At 41.9% G+C, this 13,280-nt stretch overlaps 4 protein-coding genes across 4 annotated transcripts; 3 read left to right on the top strand and 1 right to left on the bottom strand.

The window, feature by feature from the left end:
- Window positions 1-235: 235 nt before the first annotated feature.
- Window positions 236-1,717, top strand: KLLA0_D12760g (uncharacterized protein; the record flags this gene model as incomplete). The annotated part of the gene is made up of 1 exon (XM_453631.1): window positions 236-1,717. The coding sequence occupies one exon, from the start codon at window positions 236-238 to the stop codon at window positions 1,715-1,717; it is 1,482 nt and encodes a 493-aa protein (XP_453631.1).
- Window positions 1,718-2,144: 427 nt separating this feature from the next.
- On the top strand, window positions 2,145-5,231 carry GCV2 (glycine decarboxylase subunit P; the record flags this gene model as incomplete). Its single annotated transcript, XM_453630.1, has 1 exon — window positions 2,145-5,231. One exon carries the CDS (start codon window positions 2,145-2,147, stop codon window positions 5,229-5,231), a length of 3,087 nt encoding a protein of 1,028 aa, XP_453630.1.
- A 1,064-nt stretch (window positions 5,232-6,295) lies between these two features.
- SEO1 (putative permease SEO1) lies at window positions 6,296-8,083 on the top strand (the record flags this gene model as incomplete). Its single annotated transcript, XM_453629.1, has 1 exon — window positions 6,296-8,083. The coding sequence occupies one exon, from the start codon at window positions 6,296-6,298 to the stop codon at window positions 8,081-8,083; it is 1,788 nt and encodes a 595-aa protein (XP_453629.1).
- A 218-nt stretch (window positions 8,084-8,301) lies between these two features.
- SGS1 (ATP-dependent DNA helicase SGS1) lies at window positions 8,302-12,405 on the bottom strand (the record flags this gene model as incomplete). Its single annotated transcript, XM_453628.1, has 1 exon — window positions 8,302-12,405. One exon carries the CDS (start codon window positions 12,403-12,405, stop codon window positions 8,302-8,304), a length of 4,104 nt encoding a protein of 1,367 aa, XP_453628.1.
- Between the last annotated feature and the right edge of the window lie 875 nt (window positions 12,406-13,280).

Raw genomic sequence — 13,280 nt, 5'->3', positions numbered from 1 at the left:
TTTCATGTTCCTGTTGCTCTTGAGAATGGCAAACGGCTTAACATTCTGGCCATAAAAATTAAAGGATTGGTCTGTTTTAGAATCTTCACATGACCTTAAATATCGAAACTAACCGAGAGAAGGGGTTTGAAGGGGTCTACGATACCAGAAAGACCAATCAAAACACTGCGATATACATTTAAATTACAGAGGATTTCTATTTCAAAGATTTTTCAAGGAAAACTAGCCATTAATCATGGATTATCGAAATAGTAAAAGGTCCAGTATCTCATTTGGAAGCTATCAAAGGCAACTGAACCTGTTAGACAATGTAGGGAACAACGGAGTTAATTTCTACCAGCGACCAAACCAAGGCCATTCTCAACAGTTACAACATGGGCAGCAACAGCAGCAACAGCAACAGTTGGGACTGGGGAGTGGGAATAGTAACTATACATTGGACAAGCTAAAAACGGTAACGACATGTCAGTACCAGTCCAGCGCTCCACTTTTCGCGCTTTCTTGGAATCAGAACGATCAATGTGCCCTGGGGACATATAAGGAAGATTCCTACAATAGAATAGAGATCATCAACGGATCGAACGATTATTCTACATGGGAATGTACCAACGTTGCTAACGTGGTTTATCCTATATCCAGGATCCAATGGATGCCTCAAAACAATACAAGACTAGCAACATGCTCGGATTCCCTAAGGATATGGTCGTTGGATGGCAGTTTACAGGAACAGATCAACCTTTCTTTATACAAATACGGGAAACACCCTAGTTCTGCGTCTCAAAAGGATACTGTCACGTTGGGCCAACTCCCACCCGTCACATCGTTCCATTGGAGTCCCATCTCCCCTAACCTACTATTATCGTGTAGCATCGACACGACGTGTACCGTATGGGATCTTTCGAACTCTACCAACTACGTAAAGACGCAATTGATTGCACATGATAGCGAAGTGTTCGACGTGAAATTCTTGGCACAATCGACGCAGTTGTTTGCCAGCTGCGGTGGTGATGGATCCGTCAGAGTGTTTGACCTCAGATCACTGGCACACAGTACCATCGTGTACGATCACGGGAACGAGACTTCACGCGGCTCCAGCGGTGGTGGAGCAGCAGCAGCAGATGGTCCAAACAAAAACGCAACCACGAAAGTTACTGCAAATACTGGCAGTACCGCTGGCAGTGCCAGCGGTACTGCCAACACTTCCGCATCAGGTACATCAGGTACCTCGGGCACTAGCACACTCATACCACATGGCAATTCCCAGGATACAGTAGACCAAATGGACCCAGAACCACACTCCAACGCGTTGGTGCGCCTCGAACCAAATCCTTTCGATCCAAACGTCATCGTCACCGTCGCACAGGACAGTAACGCCATCATCGTACTAGACATGAGATACCCTGGAACCCCATTGCTTACCCTCGAGGGCCACATTGGACCTGTTAACCAAGTACAATGGCATCCAAAGAAATCCGGAGTCCTTGTCTCCTGTGGAGACGATTGCCAAGTTCTGTACTGGGATACAAGCGCTCTACTGGGGCAAACCTCGTCCAACACCGCGAGATGGAACAACCAAAACGTCGTACATACTGTAGACACACCACAGATGGCATACACCACGGAAACCGAGGCAAACAACCTGGTCCTCAACCCTTCTGGTACCCATGTAGGTACCGTTAACGGTAAGACCTTCACGGCGATCAACTTGAACACGTGATACGTAAATAATGCTCAGCGTTTTATATAGTACTTTAGTGTAATGAATGAAATCACGTGACATCCTCCCCGATTTCTGACTCTGCTCGACACGTTTTCTGACTTGAAAAGCGCACTTGACCCGAAGATCAGACCCTTCGCCAAGTCAAAACCACAGGATAAAGGCCATCGGCAGCCGAATCGATGAGATATGGTTATCTAAGAACTTGAACGAGGTTTTGCACATGTATTAAAGGTCATTCGTTGATCTTAGTTAACCTTCTGCTCACCACAATTGTATAAACTTGTATATTCTGATACTTTATCGTTCTGTACTTTCCCATATTCTGCTTTGCATCTATTGTCAGCTGTCATAAGGGAATTCAAATAGTCGAGGAAGGCAAGATAAGGCAAAGTTTGACAGAGCTTTAGAATAGTAGATTTATCCAATGTTAAAGTATAGATCTTCGGTTACCGTTGTAAGACAGTTTGCCAGAACTAGAGTTCCATTGGGGCTAACTCCAGCTTTAGGATACCGTTTTGTTTCAACGAAATGCAATGTGTCATCGAATCAGTACGGTAAGATTTACGAGGCTAAGAAAAATGGACCAGACGCTTATGAGCCATTGGATACGTTCCAGAGACGCCATTTGGGACCATCTCCTTCCAATGTGGATCAAATGTTGAAACAGTTGGGTTACACTGATTTAGATCAGTTTATCAACGGTGTTGTGCCTGAAAACATTCTTGTGAAACGTCCGTTGGAACTTAATTCGCCAGAGAATGGGTTTACAGAACAACAGATGTTGAAACATTTGGAAGAACTTGCCAATAAGAATAACCACAAGGTCAGGAATTTCATTGGGAAAGGGTATTACGGTACAGTGTTACCACCAGTGATTCAGAGGAATCTATTGGAATGTCCGGAATGGTACACTTCTTATACTCCGTACCAGCCTGAGATCTCACAGGGCAGATTGGAATCGCTTTTGAATTACCAGACTGTGGTGTCAGATTTGACTGGGTTACCGGTGGCCAATGCGTCGTTGTTGGATGAGGGTACAGCTGCTGGTGAAGCGATGCTGTTATCTTTCAACGTTGCCAAGAAGAAGAAACTCACTTACGTTATAGATAAGAGATTGCATAAACAGACGAAGTCTGTGCTTAAGACAAGAACCGAACCTTTCGGGATCAAGTTGGTTGAAGTTGATCCATTGGATGAATCGACTTGGTCCGTTCTATCATCTGATAAAGATGTCTCCGGTTGTTTGGTTCAATATCCAGATACAGAGGGTAATATCATCCCTGGTGAGACACTAGCCAAGTTGGCAGATATAGTACACCAATCTAAGGGTTTGTTTGCCGTGGCATCCGATCTTTTGGCTTTGACTCTTTTGAAACCCCCTGCTCAATTTGGTGCTGATATTGTTCTTGGATCATCGCAAAGATTCGGGGTACCATTCGGTTATGGTGGCCCACACGCTGCATTCTTCTCTGTTATTGAGAAGTTGAACAGAAAGATCCCAGGGAGAATCGTTGGTGTTTCCAAGGATCGTTTGGGTAAACCTGCTTTACGTCTCGCATTACAAACCAGAGAGCAACACATCAAGCGTGATAAGGCTACTTCAAATATTTGTACTGCACAAGCGCTCTTGGCTAATATTGCTGCAAACTACTGTGTTTACCATGGCCCACAAGGTCTAAAAGAAATTGCTGGCAGAGTTTACGGATTCACAACCGTATTGGCCAATGGGTTATCATCTTCAAACCATACTTTGTTGAACAAATCGTGGTTTGATACTTTGACTGTTGAGTTAAACGGAATCTCCGCACAAGATTTCATAAAGACTGCGGTCGACAAATATCAAATCAATTTATACCAAGTCAATAATGAAACCGTTTCATTATCTCTTGACGAAACTGTCACCAAAGATGATTTGATCGCCCTACTCGAATTATTCGGATGCAACGCCAATGAATTGCCAGTAGCACTTCCAGAGTTCCCGCAAGAATTGACCCGTCAAGATGAAATCTTGTCCAATGAGGTGTTCAACACTCATCATTCTGAGACAGCAATGCTAAGATACTTACACCGTCTACAATCCCGTGATTTATCTTTGGCAAACTCAATGATCCCACTTGGATCATGTACCATGAAGTTGAATGCAACTGTCGAGATGATTCCAATCACCTGGCCACAGTTTGCCAATATCCATCCATTCCAACCAAGGGATCAAGTGGAAGGATACGAGGTTTTGATCAAAAACTTGGAAAAAGATCTTGCATCTATTACCGGATTCGATGAAGTTTCATTACAACCAAACTCTGGAGCTCAAGGTGAATACGCTGGTCTTAGAGTCATCAGAAGATACTTCGAAGACCGCGGAGAAACCCACCGTAACATATGTTTGATCCCTGTCTCTGCACATGGTACAAACCCCGCCTCTGCTGCTATGTGTGGTTTGAAGGTGATCCCAGTTAACTGTCTGAAGAACGGATCTCTGGACCTCGTTGATTTGAAGGCTAAAGCCGAAAAACACAAAGACAATTTAGCCGCCATTATGATTACATATCCATCAACTTACGGGTTATTCGAGCCTGGTGTCAGAACCGCCATCGACTTGGTTCATGAAAATGGTGGACAAGTGTATTTGGATGGTGCCAACATGAATGCTCAGGTGGGATTAACCTCTCCTGGTGACTTGAACGCTGACGTGTGCCATTTGAACTTACATAAGACATTCTCTATCCCACACGGTGGTGGTGGTCCTGGTATGGGCCCAATTTGTGTACAATCACACTTGGCTCCATACTTGCCTGCTCACGACGTGGTACCCATGATAACCGGTGTCGGTTCTGATAAATCTATCGCCTCCGTCTCTTCGGCACCATACGGAAGTGCATCAATTCTTCCAATTTCATATGCCTACATCAAGATGATGGGCTCCAAGGGACTACCATTTTCCTCAGTGATTGCGATGTTGAACGCTAACTACATGATGTCCCGTTTGAGACCACACTACAATATTCTATTCGTTGGAGAAAAGGGTTCTACAACTGAAACTGAGGATCTCACACACTGCGGTCACGAGTTTATCATCGACCTAAGAGCTTACAAGGATCAAGGCGTCGAAGCTATCGATGTGGCCAAGAGACTACAGGACTACGGGTTCCACGCCCCAACACTAGCGTTCCCAGTTCCTGGAACACTAATGGTAGAACCAACAGAATCAGAAAACTTAGAAGAACTGGAAAGGTTCATCGACGCGATGATCTCAATCAAGAAAGAGATAGATCTATTCATCAAGGGCGATCCACAAGGTCAAGTATTAAAGAATTCCCCACATTCTTTAGAAGATGTGGTTTCAAGTGATGATTGGAGCTCCAGAGGCTACACAAGAGAACAGGCAGTCTATCCGTTACCATACTTGAAATACAACAAATTCTGGCCACCAGTGGCTCGTCTAGACGACACTTACGGTGACACACACTTGATGTGCACATGTCCATCCGTAGAAGAAGTAGCCAGCGAGTGAAGCACGGCTGCCAAATCTTCTACCCATCCATAGTTTATTAGTTTATAATTTTCTAGTAGGTATGATATAATACAACATAATACACAGTAAATGCCACCACATTAACGCCAAAGAAAATACAAAAACTGTGACACTTTAAGCTGGAATCAGATTCCTATCCTATCGCTTGTACCTCGACGATTCCGCGATAGCTACCCTGTTACCGTTATTTGCCTGGTTGATCATCTCATACAAAACCGGTTATATATTCCGGTCGCATCTTACACAGCTTTTTGTGGCGTCAAAACTCTAAACCCACTTCGATCTCGGGCTCGTATGCGTGGCGATGTGCCCAACCCACACAAATCTTGGATTGTACCATGGCTTACTACCACCTAAGTACAACCTTAAGTGCCCATCGGAGTTTCTTTTTGAGGCCATTTCCCATGGCTTCGAGGCAATTCCGGAATTGCTTTCGAGACGAAGTGAAAAATTTTTGTTGCAGTTGCTAGAAGCGATGAGATGAGATGGCAGAAAGAAGCCTGCCAAGGCATGTCCGTAGTGCCTTTTCCATTACCTGACACAATGTAACTTGGGCCACCAGCAAAGTGGTTGGACTGCTACATAATTTACTTAGATGCTACTTTCGAATATGAAAGTTCCACGGTATTAGCAGTCGGTCAAGTCGGTAAGAAGTGGATATGCAAGTTAAGGTATATATTATAAGTGTGGGAAAAAGGGTAGTGTGGCTTTCTGAACGTGTGTGAGTAACCGCACAGACAGCGTTCTGTGCTATGAACCTTTTTGATTTTAGGTTGTAAAAGCGCGTTAGTTATGTATCGGAAATGAGAAGTGTGAAGACTTCAAGAGATGAGAAGACAAACACACTTTTAACACAAGGATGAGTAAAATTATGAGTATGAGTATGAGTCCAAGAATGAGTCTTATCCATGATTAGGTGCGTGGTATATATATAGGAGCACCGTTCTTGAGATGAGTTGCGGACTCTTGCTGCCCGTTTGTGTTAGTGTTATGACAGTTGGTATCTGAAATAAAGTGAACAAAAGATTAAGGTGAGAACGACAATGGTAAGTACCCCAAACGTTAAGAGTTTAACCCAAGAGTTGCTCATCGATCCATACAAGAGATTGAAATGGGGGTTTATACCTGTTAGAAGAATAGTCGAGGACGACGAGGAAGATGTTCCGGAAATAGCCAATACAGCAGAATCAGATGCTGGTCTTTCTGTGACTACTGGATCGGAGCTTGTAGAGTCTGGAAAGAAATCATCTCAATCGGATACATTCGAGGTAACATCCGATGATGATACTGAATACGAGTACAGAGACGAAGCTAACAGGAAATGGTGGAAGTTTTTCGATGAACAAGAGTACCGTATTAACAAGAAACAAAATGACAACTGGAAGTGGTACAACTGGTTTGCTCCAGATATGTCTACACAGGAAAAGAAATTATTGCTCAAGTTGGACGTTCTTTTGGCATTTTACTCCATGATTGCATACTGGGTTAAATATTTGGACACCGTTAATTTGAATAACGCTTACGTTTCAGGTATGAAGGAAGAAATTGGATTCAAAGGTAACGATTTGGTGAATACTCAAGTTATGTACACGGTTGGTAACATTATCTTCCAAATCCCTTTCATCTTTATCTTGAACAAAGTGCCATTGAACTACGTATTGCCGGGCCTAGATATTTGTTGGTCATTGTTAACTTTAGGTGCAGCTTACGTTGATACTGTGCCACATTTAAAGGCTATCAGATTCTTCATTGGTGCTTTTGAAGCCCCATCTTATTTGGCTTACCAATACTTGTTCGGTTGTTTCTACAAACACGATGAAATGGTCAGACGTTCAGCATTCTATTATTTTGGTCAGTACGCTGGTGTTCTCTCTTCTGGTGGTATCATTTCTGCCGTTCATGCTACCATGAATGGATTGCATGGTAAATCCGGTTGGAGATGGAATTTCATCATCGATGCGGTTATCTCAGTCGCCGTTGGTCTATTGGGTTTCTATATGCTACCTGGTGATCCATACAACTGTTACTCCATATTTTTAACCGATGATGAGATCAGATTGGCCAGAAAGAGATTAAGAGAAAACAACACTGAAAAGTCTGATTTCCATAACAAATTCTTCGACAAGGAAGTCTGGAAGAGAATCATCTTCGACTGGAAAATTTATGTTCTAACCCTATGGAACATCTTCTGCTGGAACAATAACAACGGTTCTTCCGGTGCCTTTTTATTGTGGTTAAATTCATTGAAAAATAGCGATGGCTCAACTAGATTATCTATCGAAAAGAAGAATCAATTCTCAATGATTACTCCAGGTCTAGGTATGGTTTACTTATTTTTGACATCATTATTAGCCGATAAAGGTCATACCAGATGGGGTGCTATCATTGTAACCCAAGTGTTTAATTTCATCGGAAATGTGATTCTTGCTGCTTGGAACGTACCAGAAGGTGCGAAATGGTTCGCATTCATGTTACAATACTTTGGTTGGGCTATGGCCCCTGTTTTATACTCGTGGCAAAACGATATTTGTCGTCGTGATGCTCAAGCAAGAGCTGTTATCTTGGTTGTGATGAATATGCTTGCACAAACATCAACAGCGTGGATCTCAGTGCTTGTATGGAAGACTGTCGAGGCTCCAAGGTATCTAAAGGGTTTTACTTGGACCGCTGTAGCAGCCTTCTGTTTATCTGCATGGACCTTCGTTGTGTTGTACTTCTACAAACGTGATGAAAGAAGAAATGCTAAAGCGAACGGTATTATCCTTTACAACTCCAAGACTGGTGAGAACTATCCTCCAAAGAAGGACGAAAAGGAAGAAACAGATGCTTAAAAGCGTTTCATGAATTTCATTATCATATAAATGTTATTGAACCATTTCTGGATTCTAACAGCTAATAATTCTGTGCATATATTAATGTACTCTATGTAACTCGCATAATCATTTAATTAAAACTTTAATAGTAGTAGAAAGCTTATCCAATCTTTCACAGAGAAGAAGTGCATTATTGAGTTTTATAAAGAAATTTAAAAACATTTGGACCTCAGTTTCTATTTACGTTTAGAATACTTCCATGATTTCTTCCAACCGCGTCCTGACGCTTTAGGTTTTGATCTCTTTTGAGAGTATGTAGCATTCTGAGAAGAAGTTGATGAGGACGCAAACATTATTTCTTTTATTTGACTAATGACAGCACTGTCATCTATCCCTTCGTTTCCATTGAAATACTCAGAGCGATCACCAGTTTCTGTCGTTGTTGGAAGTGATTTATCAGATGATACCACTATAATATGATGTCTTTCCTTCTTACACTTCTTTAACGTAGCAGAAAAGTATTTAAATCTTTTCGCCAGTGCTGGATCATTTGAACCATTTAGGTTAGCAAAAGATGCTTGATCTGCAGGGAGCTTGTTAGCAGCTTTCCAGAGAATAGCATCCGAAATCAACATGGTATCATTGGGAAAATTGAACTTGCTGGAAACATTGATGGCAATATCCTTCAACAAATTGAAACATTTTGTGATATGTGCTTGCTCTTGGGAAGAAACGTAAGACACGCCATTAGTAAGTTGTACTGGTGAAGAACGTGCATCCGCCATTTCACTGTACCTAAATCTATTAATGTGGTCTTTGGCACTACCAGGATGAATGTCAGAACTATTTGTTGTAAAAGATCTCGAAACATTGGGGGTGGATAAGACAGCCATATTTGATTTATCTGTCAAAGACCTCCCAGATATTGCTCTTGCAGAGTGGTTATGAGCCGGTCCTTCTTTACCGTTTTTGTCAGAGTATCTGTTGGACCCTGTCGTTTCTTCTGTTGCAACAAATCTGATTTCCACCTTCAATTTGCCTTTGAACAAATCTTTAGCTCTGGGACCCAGTTTTACATATGTGGAAAAAAAGCCTCTCCCAGTACTCACCGAGTACTCATTCAAAATCCTTTCTGTAACTAGCTTGAAAAATATTCTCTCAATATCTGCCTTCTTCCAGTCCTTACCCATCCCATGATAAGGTGATTGGTGGTGGCCTAACTGAACAATTTTTTGATATTTCGACCCCTTATAAACATCTTGACAATGAATAAGAGTAACTTTTGAATCTTGAATAGATTTGATTAAATTTGCTATGTCCTTAGATTCTTCTGTAACATCCTTTGTCTGATAGACGATATTGGAAGAGTTCTTACAATTGTCACAATTTTTCCCACAATCTTTTGGATCGAACTGCTCGTTAAAATAAGATAGAACCAGCTGTCTCCTACAATCAGTTCTGTTATCACAATACTGCATTACTTGTTGTAATTTATCCAAATGCTTTTCCTTATTGATCATATCCAAGTTCTTATCTTTTTGGATCATTGTCTGAATAGTTCTCACATCGCGGAAAGAATAATACATGATACATTGAGAAAAGTTTCCGTCTCTTCCAGCTCTACCTGTCTCTTGATAGTAGCCTTCCAATGTTCTAGGTACAGTGAAGTGGAAAACAAAACGGACATCAGGTTTATCAATACCCATACCGAAGGCAACCGTAGCACAAATGACTTGAACACGATCGGCCTGCCAATCTTGCTGTACTTGAAAACGTTCATCAGGGTCCATACCAGCATGGTAAAACGCACATTTCACACCATTCTTTTGCATTAGAGCACTAGTTTGTTCACAGGAGTTCTTAGAATGACAGTAGATGATCCCAGTTTGATTCTTGAATTTGGTTCTGATCATGTCGCACATTTGGAATATTGAGTTCTTCTCTTTTTTCAAGACTTGATAGAATAGATTAGTTCTATTGAAACTCTGCTTCAAAAACACCGGATTATTTAACTGAAGATTATGAATGATATCCATTCTGACCTGCTCACTTGCAGTTGCAGTTAATGCAATCATTGGAATATCTGGATACTCTTGCTTGAAAAAGCTTAACTCCTTGTAATCAGGCCTGAAATCATGACCCCAATTTGAAACACAGTGCGCTTCATCGACTACAATCCTTGCCAACTTTCCATGTTCGTACAGTTTCGAAATTGCTTTCTTACACTGTACGGAAGCTTTAATCATTTCTGGAGAAATATAAACCAATTCTAGTAATCCATTCATGAACAAATTGAAAGTCATTCTTCTTTGTTCGGCTGTTCCTTTAGAACTGAACATACTAGCTTTGATATCTTTTGCCAAAAGATGCTCAACCTGATCCTGCATCAAAGAAATCAAAGGAGAGACAACGATCGTGGTCCCAGATGTCCTTCCTGATTTCACAATAGCCGGAAGTTGGTAACAGAGTGACTTACCACCACCTGTTGGCATAAGAACGAACGCATCCTTACCCTGTAAAGTGGCATTAACTGCTTCCAATTGATTTGGTCTAAATGAATCAAGTCCAAAGACATGCCGTAATTTGTGGTACATTTCTGATGTCCATGCATATTGAGGTTGTACTGAATTCTCTCTCGTACACTTCTCGGTTTCCTCCATATAGGGTTCCAGGTCTGCCATGGAAAAGTCATCATCTTCAATAACTTCTGGCACTGGCACCAGTTCAGTTTGTAATTGCGTGTCAAGGCTTTTCGGTTCCTTCTTGATAGCGAATGATAAGGGCACATCTTCGGCATCTAATTTCGCCTCTGAAATGATTTTCAAGTCGTCATCCAGTTCCTTAATTTCATCAAACTGCGTTTGGTCTTCTCGTTCAGCATCAAACTCCTCCAGATCTGTATCTGACAGTGGTTCAAACTCCTCGGAGTGCACTGCAACGGTATGATCCTGCGGCAGAGACTCTGAAATGGGGTCTTCCAGGAATTCTACATCATCATCGTCCAATAATCTCAATTGCGGAGTAGGCTGGAATTCCTGACTTGTATTCTGAGTTTGCTGTTGTAATGGAGGTTGAGACGGTGGGTTCAAATGCCTTGGCGAGCTACCAGGAGATGAATCAATAATAATTTGGTTTGAAGAGCGCTCTTTTTCAAAGGGAACATTACTATCATCCTCTTCATGGTATTCTGCATCCGCTTCAGGTCCCTCGTCATAATCGAGGTAATTCCCATCGACGACGAAATCTTTGTCAGATTCATGCAACTCGTTATCGTAAATTTGATCTTCTTCCATCGTAGTGAGAAAATGCGAGTCTTCAGATTCTGCTTCAGCTGATGCATCACTGTCATTATCGTTATGATGGATATTGTTATTAGTACTGGTTGTTCGCCGTTTACTCAGTAATGATTCTTGTAATAAATGAGGATTCTCATCCATTTGTGACAAAGTGGGAATATAATAATTTTGATTTGGATCTCTATGTCGCAGTCTCCTTGACGGTTGAATCTTTGGCGAAGAGCTGTTATGCTGCTGTGTTAATTGCGTTTGCGAAGAAGGAATGTCTATATCTATATCCTCTGAGGGGATTGGATTGACACTTTCAGTGGCATGTGGAGTCGGTGAGTTACGACGAGATATAGATGCCGATGCATTTCTAGATACCGCTGGAAAAGATTGTAAATCAGGCACAGCCCTGGCCTGAGGCAGAGATGGGAGAAGGTTGTCCATAGCTGATATTTGCTGCTTGATGCGATTCAATGTAGGGTTAATAAACGAGCCAATCTTCGACCTTTTGTTATCTTGTGACAGAGATGTCGACTCCAGTATTTCACATTTCTCTTGCAACAATTCTGATTGTTGCCAAAGTAAAGATACCAAGCGATGTAAATCTTGGTCGGATGTACTCTTACCATTAGTATTAATCTCAGTCTTCTGAGTTATTTGTGCAGTGATGCTACTGGTAACGTTGGAGTTGTTCGCACTTGGTCGATCAGCGATCAATTCCAAATCGGAATCACCATCTGAATCCAATACTGTAGCCACTGCAATGGTGGTATTCGTATATGATCCCTCATCCCACGTGCCTGCTACTGCTGTCTGTGCTGTCGTGACAGCACCAGAAGAAACTGGCATCGATGATGTCAAGTTTCTGGGTACTTGATCCAGCGTCGAACCCGTCCTCCGTGCCAAATCATTTTCAACACCAGAATTCAAAGTAGCAGAGCGTTTAGCAGTTACATGCTTCTGCAATATCCCTAATACACTCTTATCTGGGAGATACGCTTCCGTATCCTTAAGCCATTTATGTTCTCTTCTCAAATTATGTGAAGGCTTTACCATAATGAAGTGGCAAAGTCGGTTGTCTTCCTCTCTACAATCGCCAGCAGAAGAAGACACTCTGAACAATATAGACCACTTATGGTAGGGCACGATTTGGATATTACAAGTCCTTGCCTTGGCTTCTTAATCTCGGACTCTCTTGTCAACATGTATGTATGTTTACAGGTTTTGATCAAATAAATCTCGAATTCTGTCTGATATCGATATTCGCGTTAAAAAATGCTCAGATGAGGCCGCAGGAAAAAAAAGCAAAAACGAAAACAAATAAACAAAACCAGCGGGTAATTATGATCACGTGATACAATTACCCGGATTTATGGCAATACACCCTCACACCGCATTAAAGCTCACAAAACCGTTCTGCCGACTTTGTACTTACCCTATTAGGTTACAAATTCCGCAGGAACCGACGTCTGGCCTCAAGATATCCATGCTTCGACAGAGTATGCGGTTTGTAAATATTTATATATGTGGTGGAATCATGTGACCGTTCTCGTAATCCTCCCCAGCCGCATGTACAATTAGCCTTAATATGTAGTAACGACATGGAATTAACTAGTCGACCTTTGACATTCGCTGTTCAAAGTTACCACAGCAGCAATTGATCCAAGCTAACTCACGGCACGGGCGTAGCAAGTGAACCGTCGATATTGAGCAGTGTATGAATATGCATTCGTACCAGTATTTTGTGTGATCACGCAGGACTTTACGGTTTCACGGACCGGAACAGACCGTATTCCTGTCCTTAAGTGTAATGTATGGGTGTGATCTCTGTCCTCCGCCTTTCCCATACAAAAGTTGCTTTGAAAAAGAAGTAACTGCAAAATCATAGATAATGACACTTTGAATAACTAGAAATAACAACTTCGGACCCT

The sequence above is a fragment of the Kluyveromyces lactis genome (assembly GCF_000002515.2).
Source record: "Kluyveromyces lactis strain NRRL Y-1140 chromosome D complete sequence".
Taxonomy (NCBI): domain Eukaryota; kingdom Fungi; phylum Ascomycota; class Saccharomycetes; order Saccharomycetales; family Saccharomycetaceae; genus Kluyveromyces; species Kluyveromyces lactis.
The sequence above is the reverse complement of the archived record's forward strand: the minus strand, read 5'-3'. Positions and strand labels throughout refer to the sequence as shown.